This window comes from Staurois parvus, unplaced genomic scaffold, assembly GCF_062004578.1.
Source record: "Staurois parvus isolate SC_StPar_1 unplaced genomic scaffold, SC_StPar_1.0 ptg000084l, whole genome shotgun sequence".
Taxonomy (NCBI): domain Eukaryota; kingdom Metazoa; phylum Chordata; class Amphibia; order Anura; family Ranidae; genus Staurois; species Staurois parvus.
The window spans coordinates 270384-284307 of NW_028317880.1; the positions used below are offsets into that span (position 1 = coordinate 270384).

General features: G+C 43.1%; 1 protein-coding gene across 2 annotated transcripts in view; it reads left to right on the forward strand.

The window, feature by feature from the left end:
- Nucleotides 1-13924, forward strand: part of BFAR (bifunctional apoptosis regulator) — a 66423-nt gene that overhangs the window by 34740 nt on the left and 17759 nt on the right. For both annotated transcript variants that reach the window (XM_089669928.1, XM_089669929.1), the window contains exons 4-5: nucleotides 407-576; nucleotides 10743-10887. In XM_089669928.1, coding sequence (XP_089526054.1) covers nucleotides 407-576; nucleotides 10743-10887 — 315 coding nt within the window. The remainder of the gene's footprint in view (nucleotides 1-406; nucleotides 577-10742; nucleotides 10888-13924) is intronic.

Sequence of the window (13924 nt, forward strand, 5' to 3'; positions counted from 1 at the left end):
GCTTGCTCTGGGGACACTCATCAGGGAAGAAGAGCCAGGAGCATCGGCGGGGGACCCAAGAAGAGGCGGATTGGGCTACTCTGTGCAAAACCTCATCATACCTGGAATTCTTCTTTAATACTATTTTACCTAGATCTGGTTGAAGATTTATAGTTCTGGTTAGTGACATTCACCACAGAGAACTCTAACCCCCCTTTGGTTTCCCTTTAGTGGGACTATCACTAGGATGTCTTTTTTTTTTTTTTTTTTCTTTCTTTTCTTTTCCCCTTTCAACAAAAAAAAAACTTTTTTTTTTTTTTTCTCCATATGAAGCACACTTCACACAACTTTTAAACTCACTGTAATTCTGTAAGGATACACATATTTATCATGTATATCCTTTAACATGTTTAAATTTACTTCTCAGGTTGTGTTACTAGTGTATCACTGGAGCAGTCGAGAGTCTGAACACGACCTTCTAGTTCACAAGCCAGTTTCTAAATGGACACCTGAGGAGGTAGTGCTTTGGCTTGAGCAGTTGGGTCCATGGGCCTCGCATTATAAAGAACGCTTTTTATCAGGAAGGGTAAATGGAAGGTAAGAAAACCTCTGCAATTTTCACATTTTTCATCTTCACTGGTAATTTCAAATACCTTTTTTTTTTTTTCTACTACCATATACCCAGATCAGCCACAATTTTATGACCACTGACCTGTAAAGTGAATAAAATTGCATTACAATGGCATCTGAAAGTGGGGAATATATTGGTCAGCAAGTGAACATGTTGTTCCAGAAGTTATGTTGAAAACAAAAAAGATGCGCAAGTGTAAAGGTTTGTGCGACTTTGACAACGGTCAAATTGTAATGGCTGGACAAGTGGGCAGTGGTCAGGGCCTACCAAAAGTGGTCCAAGAAAGGAAAACTGGTGACAGGATCATGGCTAGCCAAGGCTTACTGATGCAAATTGGGAGCGAAGGCTGGCATGTGTAGTCCGATCCAGTAGAAGAGATACTGTAGCTCAAACTACTGAAAAAGTTAATGCTGGTTCCAATAGAAAGCTGTCAGAACGCATAGTGCATCGCAGTTTGTTGCTTATGGCGCTATGTAGCCACAGACCGGTCAAGTTGTTCATGCTGACTCGTGTCCACAGCCAAAATCGCTTATAATTGGAACGTGAGCATCAGAACTGGACCACTGAGTAATGGAAGAAGTTGGCCTGGTCTGATGGGAGTGAGTTCGGCTGTGCTGTGGAGGGGGCGAGTTCAGCTGTACTCAGGCAGGGAGGGGAGCGAGTTCGGGTGTGGTCGGGCGGGGGGAGCGAGTTCGGCTGTGGTCGGGCGGGGGGAGCGAGTTCGGCTGTGGTTGTGTGGCGGGGGGAGCGAGTTCGGCTGTGGTCGTGTGGCAGGGGGAGCGAGTTCGGCTGTGGTCGTGTGGCGGGGGGAGCGAGTTCGGCTGTGGTCGTGTGGCGGGGGGAGCGAGTTCGGCTGTGGTCGTGTGGCGGGGGGAGCGAGTTCGGCTGTGGTCATGTGGCGGGGGGAGCGAGTTCGGCTGTGGTCGTGTGGCAGGGGGAGCGAGTTCGGCTGTGGTCGTGTGGCGGGGGGAGCGAGTTCGGCTGTGGTCGTGTGGCAGGGGGAGCGAGTTCGGCTGTGGTCGTGTGGCGGGGGGAGCGAGTTCGGCTGTGGTCGTGTGGCGGGGGGAGCGAGTTCGGCTGTGGTCGTGTGGCGGGGGGAGCGAGTTCGGCTGTGGTCATGTGGCGGGGGGAGCGAGTTCGGCTGTGGTCGTGTGGCAGGGGGGGGGGGAGCGAGTTCAGCTGTGGTCGTGTGGCGGGAGGGGAGCGAGTTTGGCTGTGGTCGAAGAGGAAGGGGTGGGGTTTACTGATGAAGGGTGGATCTTATAGAGGAAGGGTGGGACACATTTAGATTGGGGGGGTTGCCCCATTTTAGCCTTGCCTAGGGCAGCAAATAACCAAAATACACCATTGGGTGTGTTACTGGCCCGATCACCAGGTGAAAACAGGGGGAAAAAAAAGTCAAAAGAAAACTGATATAGCCACCACATCTTAAAGCTGCAATCGGGCGGGGGGGCGAGTTCAGCTGTGGTCGGGCGAGGGGGGCGAGTTCGGCTGTGCTCGGACGGGGAAGTGGTCTCGGCTGTGCTCGGGTGGGGGGTGGGTTTCGCTTAGCTCGAAGGAGGGCCCGCAGTGAAAAGCATAGGTTTTCTAAATATTTTAAAAACTTTTTTCTTTTTGGCTCCTTAATTACTTCTGCAGTATACTGATGTTCTCCTGTATCCTGTCAGCAGTCTCTGACCATCTTCTGTATCGCGTCTGCAGTCTCTGACCATCTCCTGTGTCGTGTCCGCAGTCTCTGACCTTCTCCTGTATCGTGTCCGCAGTCTCTGACCTTCTCCTGTATCGTGTCCGCAGTCTCTGACCTTCTCCTGTATCGTGTCCGCAGTCTCTGACCTTCTCCTGTATCGTGTCCGCAGTCTCTGACCTTCTCCTGTATCGTGTCCGCAGTCTCTGACCTTCTCCTGTATCGTGTCCGCAGTCTCTGACCTTCTCCTGTATCGTGTCCGCAGTCTCTGACCTTCTCCTGTATCGTGTCCGCAGTCTCTGACCTTCTCCTGTATCGTGTCCGCAGTCTCTGACCTTCTCCTGTATCGTGTCCGCAGTCTCTGACCTCCTCCTGTATCGTGTCCGCAGTCTCTGACCATCTCCTGTATCGTGTCCTCGGTCTCTGACCATCTCTTGTACCGTGTCCGCGGTCTCTGACCTCCTCCTGTATCGTGTCCGCGGTCTCTGACCATCTCCTGTATCGTGTCCGCGGTCTCTGACCTTCTCCTGTATCGTGTCCGCGGTCTCTGACCTTCTCCTGTATCGTGTCCGCGGTCTCTGACCTCCTCCTGTATCGTGTCCGCAGTCTCTGACCATCTCCTGAGATAGAGCTCTAGTAGGAAGAGGTGGAGCCTAAAGAGGAAGGGGTGGGGTTTACTGATGAAGGGGTGGATCTTAAAGAGGAAGGGTGGGACACATTTAGATTGGGGGGGTTGCCCCATTTTAGTCTTGCCTAGGGCAGCAAAAAAACAAAATACACCACTGGGTGTGTTACTGGCCCGATCACCAGGTGAAAACGGAGGAGAAAAAAAAGTCAAAGAAAAGAAAACCGATATAGCCACCACATCTTAATGACTGGTAAGCTGCAATAAAATACATTTTTGGTTTTGGGTTTACCCATTCCAGCTCCAGGGATGTACCCATATGTCACTGGAGTTTGAGCTGTTGTACCGGGATGATGCCGATACCGTTTTTTAGAGGCGGCAGTCTGCTGTCTTGTAATAGTAATTTGAGTGGCTAAGTAGCCACTTGATTGCTATTACAAGCAGCGGGAGGGAGTCTTCCGTGCCTTTTAATGGGAGCTCCCGTCCCACTGGCAGTCCTGATCTACCACCCGGCACTGCCACTGGCTGGTTACAGAGCCAGACAAAGACCTTGGCTCTGTAGTATAGTAAACCAGAAGTGATGACTTGACACCACTTCCGGTATACTTGGAACTAAACTGTGCCATTTAAAAAAAAAAAAAAAAAACACATTCAGTCACACTGATCTTGATGTGTTCGAATGAGATTAAGGGCAGATGTGGTATGTGGGTTCTCATTGACCTCAGATTTTTCCATAAAGTCTACCTGTCACATGCCTATTTCTGTCTTAAAGGATGTTTACTTTTTTTTTTTTAAATCATTTTTATTGCTTTCACAAGAAATGTAAAGTGACAGTATAAATTAAATAATAAAAAAAGTACCCCTCCCCCATGCTTGTGCGCAAAGGTGAACGCATACATTGATCCTGCACACAAACCGTGATCTTCCCACACGTGAGGTATCGCAATGAATGTCAGATCATGGGCAGTAATTCTAGCACCAGACCTCATCTAAACTGGTAACCTGTACAGGCTTTTAAAGCCGTTGCCTATGGATAGTAAAATTTACGTCGTCTGTCGCTTCTACATGGGCAGGCACAATTTTAAAGCATGACATGTTTGGTATCGATTTAGTAAGTGTTGTTTTTTTTTTTTATCCAAAATAATAGTTTGAAAAACCACTGTTCAAATACTGTGACATGAAAAAAATTGCAAAACCCACCAAATTATTCTCTAGGGCCTCTGCTTTAATGGATCACCTTTGGGAACATGTACGTCTTCCACCTGATTTTACGGTGGAACATGTAACATGTTCCCGATCCTGCAGCCCCCCTCCACATGTCAGAAGTATGGGGTGAAGCTCCCCGTACTAGCTGTCAGTTTTCAAAAACTGTGTGGCTGTGTGGTGCTCCGCCCACATGGCCACATCATTCATTCACACATTCAACACAAAAAGAGAATAAATGCACTTTTTTTTTTACTTGTTAAAAATGTGCATGTATTATTTTTCGTGGAAACGTGAACTTATCCTTTAAACAATTTATACTTTTTAGGGGTTCTAAGTAATTGTTTAGCAAAAAATACTGATTGTTACATGTAAACAAACTGCCAGAAAAGGCCTGGTCTGGAGATGGTTAATACCGCTTTAAATGATCTGCAACTGATGGCTTAGTGCCTGATACTACAGCATACCTTCAGAGATCTAGTGGTGTCCATGCCTCGATGAGCTGGGGCTATTTTGACAGTAAAAGGGGGGACCCACTCAGTATTAAGTGGGTGACCATAAAGGTATGGCTGATTGGTGTATATCATTAGTAGTATTGTACTATCTGTTGTTTAGTCTGTTCTGTTTTTGAATCTATCAAGAGGAGCAATTGTTATTATGACACTTATGACATGCCTTGACCTTTTGAAAAATTGTTTAAATGCACTTGGACTACACCAAATCAGTGGTAATATTTTTTGGCTTCTTCTGGTCAACATGGTTTTGCTTCATGCAATGAGATACTCTTTCTGTCTTCCATTCAAGTGTTCCAACCTACTCCCTTCTTCCATCCATTTTTATATTTTTCTCTATTTAAGGCAGTAAGATTAACATGGGCAGCCAACTAGTTTCACACCTAACCGCTGAGGTGTGGTGCATTAAAGTGCACACTTTTTTTTCACACTAATGTTCTCTGCGTTAGGCAGCCAATTGAAAATGAATGGACTGTCACCAACCTTAGCAGCCCAGAAATTGTACCTGCAGCATCATTAGCCTATGCAGCATTTTTCAGTGCTTCGGGCTGCTGTCCAGCACTCCTCTGTTGGCAGAGTGCGTTGGGTGCCATGCAGGAAGCAAATGGAGTGCAGTGTCGCTAGTTGCCGTTCTGTACACAAGAATGTGCCATTTCCCACAGCACTACAATGTTAAGTCACACTTGCATCTAGGACCAATCATTTGCAGGTAATCGCTCCATGACAATTACTTGTGTGCAGCTGCAAATAGCGGGAAATGACAGCCTCTCATTGCTTTCAATAGGGCTTCTGCCTCAGTTAATCGCTGGGAATCCCTGCTGGGTCTCCAGCGTCCAATCGTTAATGGCCCATTCACAAGTATGACTGGGGCCTTACTGCAACCACATGGTTAATCCTTGTGTGGGTAATAAACATTAGATGTGCAATGTCTAAGCCAAAGATGATGCTTCTGATGCTAGGACATTGCCAGGGGTGCCAAGTTCCAAAATATATACTGTGACGATCGCAACGTCAGACCCCTGCCCTTCTCACCAAACTCGTGACCGAAGGACTAGCCAATCTAAAACCACGATGTCAGGTGCATAACAATGCTGCTCCCTGCACAACGGTTTTCTAGCTAATGGACCACAATCTATGTACTGGCAGCCTGAGCGCAATTGTTACTGGGTCAGGTTAATTACGCAATTAACCCTTCACACTGCCACCACCTCCTTTTTGTACAGAGAAAAAGGAAACTCGGCAATATCAGCAATAACACTACGATGGTTGAAATAATCGTCTGCATACCACTGTCACCGCAGGCAGGTTATACAGAGGGTTAAACACACACAGTAGCGCTCTTCAGCGGCAGGAATTCGTAATTTGCCTTAAAGAGCTTTAGAAACAGTTCAACACTTTCAGAAAGTAAGATGTATTACTAAAAGGTCAAAAGGGTGCAATAAAAATATTTACAGAATAAGATGTAGCCTATATATACACACACACACACACACACACACACACACACACAGAGGAGAATAGCACAGCAAAGAGATAACAAAAAGGAGTTTAAAGTACTTGCCAGTCAGCCTTGGTTTAAGCAGCTTCAAGTTTCATAAGTCAAAAGGATTTATTGTCTCTACTGTCAGTTTCGATGTTAAAACAGGAGACTCTTCTCTCACACACACACCAAGCATAACAGCCTTTTTCTAGGATCTCAGCAGGGTGTCTCTTTACAGCAGAGAGCCAATTGCCTCATTTGGGGAGGGGTGTTAGGGTGGAGACCCAAGCTAGAACAAAAATCCCTCATAGCTTATATTATGGCCCATAACTTTTCCTCGGGGCATTTAGCAGCTGTGCCACTAGAATAATAACACTGTTCAACAAATTTTTATTTTTTGCCAGTTTTGGAAACAAAAGGATCCATTTCTTAATGAATTTCACATTCTGAGTTCAAATATAACAATGAAATTTGTCAATTGGCTCTAGTTTTTCTGTAAACGGAAAGTTTTCTACTATAGGCGTAATGACTACATAATGCACAATAATTATATAGATAGATGTCTTTCCACAAATATAAAGCAAGTGATATTGACTACATAACAAAGCCTAAATGGCATAATATATTGCATAGGATTACCAAGAAAAATTATAGCCATAAGCTAAGTTGAATCATTTTAATACTTAGGATTCTCACTAGTTTTGTCTTCAGTTTGTGTCGGTTTTGCTTCTTTTGGCTTTTCTCTTGTATTCGAGGAAAGGGCTATCTCTTACAACTGCACGTGACTACACGCTTCAGGTTCTTCCTCACTTGACTCAACCACAAAGGATTCTGGTGCTTTAGGAATTGGTAGCCCCTCTCCATGAGGAACTGGACGTATTGCCGATGGAATATTTGGATAGTGCACAGATAACTTTTTCTTCTTATTTAGCCCTTTTACAATTGGAGGCACCATACAAAAGTAACAATTACTAACATGATCTGTTGGCTCTCTCCAAATCATTGGCACAGCGAAAGGCATAGATGCCTTTTTTCCATTCAACCATTGCTCCAGTGCCGTCCCACAAGAATTGCAGCATATATGTGGTGCCCAGCTCTTGTCCTGGTCTCCTATCTTGCAGCCAAAATACAAGTTGTAGGCTTTCTTAATCATTCCTGTTATCCTCCTTTTTTGTGAGATAAAAGTTATTTCACCGCAGATATAGCAGAAATTATCTGCTTTATTCACACAAGTTCGAGGCATTACTGATTAGCCTATATAAGCATAAAACGAAATGTAAAGACGCTGTCGAACTACAATCAGCTACAGATACTGCAGCTTTTATGCAGTGAAGTGATGCAATTAAAGGCTAATATTGCATCATCTCGGTATACATGCAATTTTCTATTGGTCACCAGTATCAATTGCGCAATATGCAGCTGAAGTTGCATCATAATTTTGAATGGCTTACGTCATTAGATGAGTGAATATATCATGGAAACTAGAGCCAATCAACATTTTTTAGGGTCATTTTCGTTTTCAGCACCCCAAAATTATGTAAGATTAGCTAATTTTATGCCCAAAACTTTTTACCTGTTGAACAGTGTAATAGGCAGATGCATCTGCGGAACGGTTAGATATATGAAATATTCGCGTGAGTGGTTCAGGAGATATAATTTTCTGCCCTCCGATATGTTTCAGGGGGTGTAATATACCAGGAGAATGGTCCCAAATTGAGCCGTCCGAATATGGGCTCCATGTTTAGGTAATTATGTCCTACGTGAAGATATCAACTTATATGAGAAAGTGAGTTTTTAAAAGGAAGTCTGTTTTTACGACCCCTTGGAAGGTCTTTTGAAGTTCAGTGAGAGACTTGGTTTACTCTTTTACGATATCCCAGATGGCGATCTAATAGCCAGCTAGGCCCCAGCTCCGTTCTATAGCTCGGAGCTCTCCGGCTGTGTTTTGGCTGCCTGTGACCTCTGTCATCACTCAGCCCACATGTCACTCCACAGCGAGGGAGGAGGGGGGATGATTGGAGGAGGCAGCCTGCTTTGGGAGTGAGAAATGGTACAACATGGAAAATGCTTAACAAAATGGAGGTTCGTATCCACCTCTGGGTGCACGATTGCTACATATACTGCCTTCAGTTGGGCTAGGTTCACATTTTGTGCAGTGCGGGAACATGTGCAAAATTTGTATGGTTACCTCATCGCATTTAAAAAGAAAAGTGCTTCCCTTTTTGCAAACGCTTAGTGGTGGTATTCATTCTTAATGGCACACCAACGTACCTTGCTAACTTGTACACCAAAACGCATTGTAACAAAGTACCATGCATATTTTGTGCAGCAAAATTTCACAAAAAGGTCATGCACTTCTTTTGTGCACATCATTGCACCTGAATACATGTGAACAGAGCTTAGCTATCCATTTTTAAGTGCTTTTTGCAGAAACTCACTACAGTCCATTTCAACATGGTTACCTATGGGACACGTTCACCGTTGTGTTTTTGGATAGGGTCAGGGAAAAGTTTTCCTCCCAGCAGATTGCAGCATGCATAGGTGTGAACCATGCTTCAGACCTCAAACACTGTACATTTCTGGCAGTAAGTGGAAAATCCACTCCTAAATTCTTTTCCTGTGTTTGTTTTCAATGAAGATTTTTTTTTCATAAAAGCCATAATTGGCTTCTGATTAAAAAAAAAATACATTTGCTAAATTAAAAAATTTGCTCTGTAAGTGAAATTTTTGGTATTGTTCCATTATCTTTGAACGGATTCTTACAGCTGAACCTCACCGTACAAGGAAAGTTCCACTTTAACACCTCCTCCCACCTCCCTCTCCCACTTTTGGGGGTTTGTTTGTTTTTTTTGGAGGGGGGGCCTCAGTGATAGGAGCAGAAGTTCTTACCCCACCCACCCACCTACCAACAACCTTTTGGGACATGTCACAGGTCCCAGGAGGCTGTGGGACAGTTCATATAGCCAGGCTCTTACATGTGCAGTGGGAAGCCAGCTATGAAGCCGCAAGGAGTCTCTGCCAATGTCCCTTAGTAAACATGCTGGTGCCGGGCACCCAAAGTCTGGTGAAGAACCTCCCAGGTGAGGACAACGCTGGATCTCTGCACAAGTAAGTGTCCTTTTAAAAAAAAAAGTAGTCAACTACAGTATTTGTAGCTTCTGACTTACATTTATTTTTAACTACTAGCCTACAGGGCACTTATACCCCCTTCCTGCCCAGGCCAATTTCCAGCTTTCAGCACTGTTGCACTTTTGCGCGGTCATGCAACACTGTACCCACATGAAATTTTTATCATTTTTTTGTAACAGATAGAGCTTTATTTTGGTGGTATTTAATCACCTCGGGGTTTTTTATTTTTTCTTAAACCAAAAACCACTGAAAATTTTGAAAAAAAACGTTTTTTTAGTTTTTGTTATAAAATTTTGTAAATAAGTGATTTTTCTCCTTCACTGATGTGCGCTAATGAGGCTGCAGTGATGGGCACTGATAGGCTGCACTGATGGACACTGATAGGTGGCACTGATGGGCACTGATGAGGAGGCACTGGTAGGTGGCACTGATGGGCATTGACAGACATCACTGATGGGCACTAAAAGGCAGCACTCATATGTGGCACGGTTAGGCGGCACTGAGTGGCACTGTTGGGCGGCACTGACTGGCACTGTTGGGCGGCACTGATAGGTGGCACGGATACACACTGATAGGAGGTACGGATGCACACTGATAGGCCGCACTGACTGGCACTGATAGGCCGCACTGATTGGCACTGATAGGCCGCACTGACTGGCAGCACTGATGAGTGACACTGAAAGACAGCTCAGATGGGCACTGATATGTGGCACTGATGTGCACTGTCAGGTGGCATGGATGAGCACTGAGAGCTGGCACTGATGGACACTGACAGGTGGCGCTGCTGGGGCTACACAGATCATCAGCGCGACAGCTCATGGGGAGAGAGATGCTGATAACCGGCATTTCCCTGGTTACATGTGATCAGCTGTGATTGGACACAGCTGATCACATGACCGAGCTGACATCTTCAGCTCTTTCTGTGGATCGGTGATCTGCTGTGTCCAAGGGACACATCGCAGCGCCGATCGCCGCACTCCGGGAGCCGCGCATGCGCGGTTAGAATGGGAGGACACCATATGACATCTTCCCAGAACGAGAGAACCGCCTTGCGTCCATCATATTAGTATATGGCAAGCGGGAGGCGGTTAAAGTGCATATTAGGGAAAGCATATTTATGCTTTCTCTTTTGTGAACATTTATTTTTTGCAGGTACTTGTATAGTGCCAAAAATTTACACAGAGATTTACATATGTATTGTACATTCACATCAGTCCCTGCCCTCATGCGCTTACAATTTAAGGTCCCTAACACAGTCATACAAACATATACTAGGGCCTATTTAGACAAATGTCAACTGTTAGTAGGTGTAGTGACCACCATAGTATGCTAGTTGTACTGGGGTGAACAAAAAAAAATACTTTTTAACATATAAAATTGTTGTTAGGCTTGTACTTTTGAAACTTTTGTAGCCTTTAAAAGTTCCTCATGCATACATCATTATTTAAAACGCACTGCTGATTTTGTGCTACCTTCAATCTCCCATGGTGTTTTTACAGGCTGCTGCTCTCGCTTGCAGAAGAGGAGTTCTCAAAAGAGCCATACAGCATAGAGAGTAACAGTCATAGAAAAGCCATTATTATGGAGCTGGAAAGAGTCAAAACCCTAGGAGTCAAACCACCTCAGAATCTGTGGGAATATAAGGTACAATTTTCATTTCCTTTGCCTTAAATTCTTTATTTACATTATATATATATATATATATAACGGGCTTTAGTGTCTGTGTGACCACTGTATATTAGGTCAGAACTTAGTAGAGATTATGTTTCTGGGATTTCCCACACACAAAGTGCAAGGCTAGGATGAGATTATTTCTGGTCCTTAGCTGGGTCCTAGGTAGAATTTATAAAGTGAGCACAGGTTTACCTTTTTTTACTTTCGGCTATATGTTCAATCCAGTGTAAGAGAATTTAAAAAAAAAAAAGTTTTCTTTCTCATTTCACAAGGAACGTTGCATTCAGGGAGATTACATAGCTGCCTACAGGAGGATTTGGACATTTTAATTTTTTTGCATCAAGACTTTCCCTACATGCTTCTTAGGGCATTGGGCTGTGTTTTTTTATGGCGCTTTCCAGACCTCTGTGTACTGTTTGCTTCAGAGCACTTTTCAAGTCTAAAGCCATGGCATAACATCTGGGGTGACAAGGGTTTGAGGACTTAATTTTGAGTAGGCCCTGTGGGGTGAGCGTCTGGCTCTATTATATTACAATTATTATTATTCTAATATTACACTTGTTTTCCGTTGGTCTCCATGGAAGAGGTTGATACGGTGAGTAATTGTTGTATCCCTAACAGGAGTGTTGTGCACTTTGTACCATTTTCCTGTTTTTCAGCGTGAAATGCTATCTTCCTGGTATTTCTGCTATTCGCTAGAGATGCGCAGTTTCACCTCAGTAAATACCTACAAAATATTTCCTGTTCCCAGCAGCCAGTTTGTGGGTACGCATCTTTTTTACCTGGTATTCTCAGTTGAGTTGTCTGTTGAACAGGTGTACCAAGTTCAAGGGTCATTTCAGCTCACAGTCCACTAACTGTTCCAGAGTGGCCTGCTATTTCCCTCCTATGGACCTGACACACAGTCTGGACCATTGTCCCCTGCTTGAGTCCATACATTGTTCAGAGTCTTTCTTGGCTCCATTGGGTGTGGCCACTTCCTTGGCTTAATCAATCAAATTCCTTTTTTGTACTCCCACAAAAAGTCACACTTTCTCCCTAGAAAGTATACAATCTCACATAACCTTTTTGTGATTACCATAAATTAAGTATAATAAATTCATATAATCAAACCTAAAGATAAAATAAAAATAAAAATCTATAAAAATGTGAATTGTGTCCAAAAAAAATGTTTAAACAGTAATAGTGTCCAATGTCCAAATCCCAATTTTCCACCTTGATGCAGTTAGAAGGAAATCAATCCTAGATATTCTGAAATACCTCAAAAGAAAAGAAAAGAAAAACCATAGTGCATTATCTTTTACATATATAACACTCCACTCAGTGCTCAACACAAAAATCACTCTTAAATTGTGCAAAAAAAACTCAGTGATCACTATATAACCACACACTTTGTGATCAACCACTTCAATTCCAAAAAAACACTGTGCACAACCCCTAGTGAATAGTGATACTAGGTACTAGTACCCTTTTTTATTCCAGCCACAAATGATACCAGGTACTATTACCCTCTTATAGTTGTTTTCAGGCATGGGCTATCAAAAGTACTCCTTCCTTTCCAATGCTTTACTTCAAGGGCAATCCTCCAATATCCTCGTGAAAATAAACAGGCTCTTAGGCAGAATCCATATTAAAGGAACAAATTTAATCCAAACTGCGTCTTGACGTCACTCCCCTAGGAGTCTTGATGCATGCACACCAAACCGGAAATGTCGCCGCGGCCATCTTTTTGGTGGTGTACATGTGGTTTTCTAAAATGTTTGTAAAAAGCCATTGAAGGAGTAATGCTGGGAGCTGGATTCTGCTTTCTTTTATGTAAGTTGTGATTAAATTTGTTCCTTTAATATGGATTCTGCCTAAGAGCCTGTTTATTTTCATGAGGATATTGGAGGATTGCCCTTGAAGTAAAGCATTGGAAAGGAAGGAGTACTTTTGATAGCCCATGCCTGAAAACAACTATAAGAGGGTAATAGTACCTGGTATCATTTGTGGCTGGAATAAAAAAGGGTACTAGTACCTAGTATCACTATTCACTAGGGGTTGTGCACAGTGTTTTTTTGGAATTGAAGTGGTTGATCACAAAGTGTGTGGTTATATAGTGATCATGGAGTTTTCACTTTTTGGGTTTGAATTTTATATAAATTAAAAATACTTTTTGTATAATTTTTTTTTTTTTTTTTTGTTTTTTTTTTTGCACAATTTAAGAGTGATTTTTGTGTTGAGCACTGAGTGGAGTGTTTATATATGTAAAAGATAATGCACTATGGTTTTTCTTTTCTTTTATTTTGAGGTATTTCAGAATATCTAGGATTGATTTCCTTCTAACTGCATCAAGGTAGAAAATTGGGATTTGGACATTGGACACAATTACTATTTAAAAAATGTTTTTGGACACAATTCACATATTTTTATAGATTTTTATTTTATCTTTAGTTTTGATTATATGAATTTATTACACTTCCTTGGCTTGTTCTGGGGAGGTGTTATACAAGAGTTTATGTGCCAACAGACAAACAGTAGGTGCATGCACGAGGCGTGCACCACTTACACCGCGCTCCTAGTACTGCGTCCGTATAACAGTCTTGTGTAAAGGATAAGTAGTCCCAAAGGCAAAGCCAAGGGGGTCTGTGTTAGTCCAAAAGAACTCCCACAGCAACCACAAGGATCTGGGATGAATCCAATCACATGTAGGAAAAGAAGGTACAATGGCGCTGGAGTTAGTTGAGTAAAATCGGTAACATTATTGAAACAAAGCACACTTACATTTAAAACACATTGAGTCCAGCCTAGATGGATTGTCAACATGGCACAAATAAACAGACTAGGGTAGTACAGGCAGCAGCGGGAATGTAAACCGACCAGGCAGCAATAGATATGAAAAGTGAATGTTCACCTTGTTAGGTAAAATACATCTACTCCTGTGGCAAATCATACCTAGTATGTATCAAGCTTTATCTCAGAACTATTTAAGCTGTGGTGCTGTTTAAAATGTTTTTATTGCAAACAA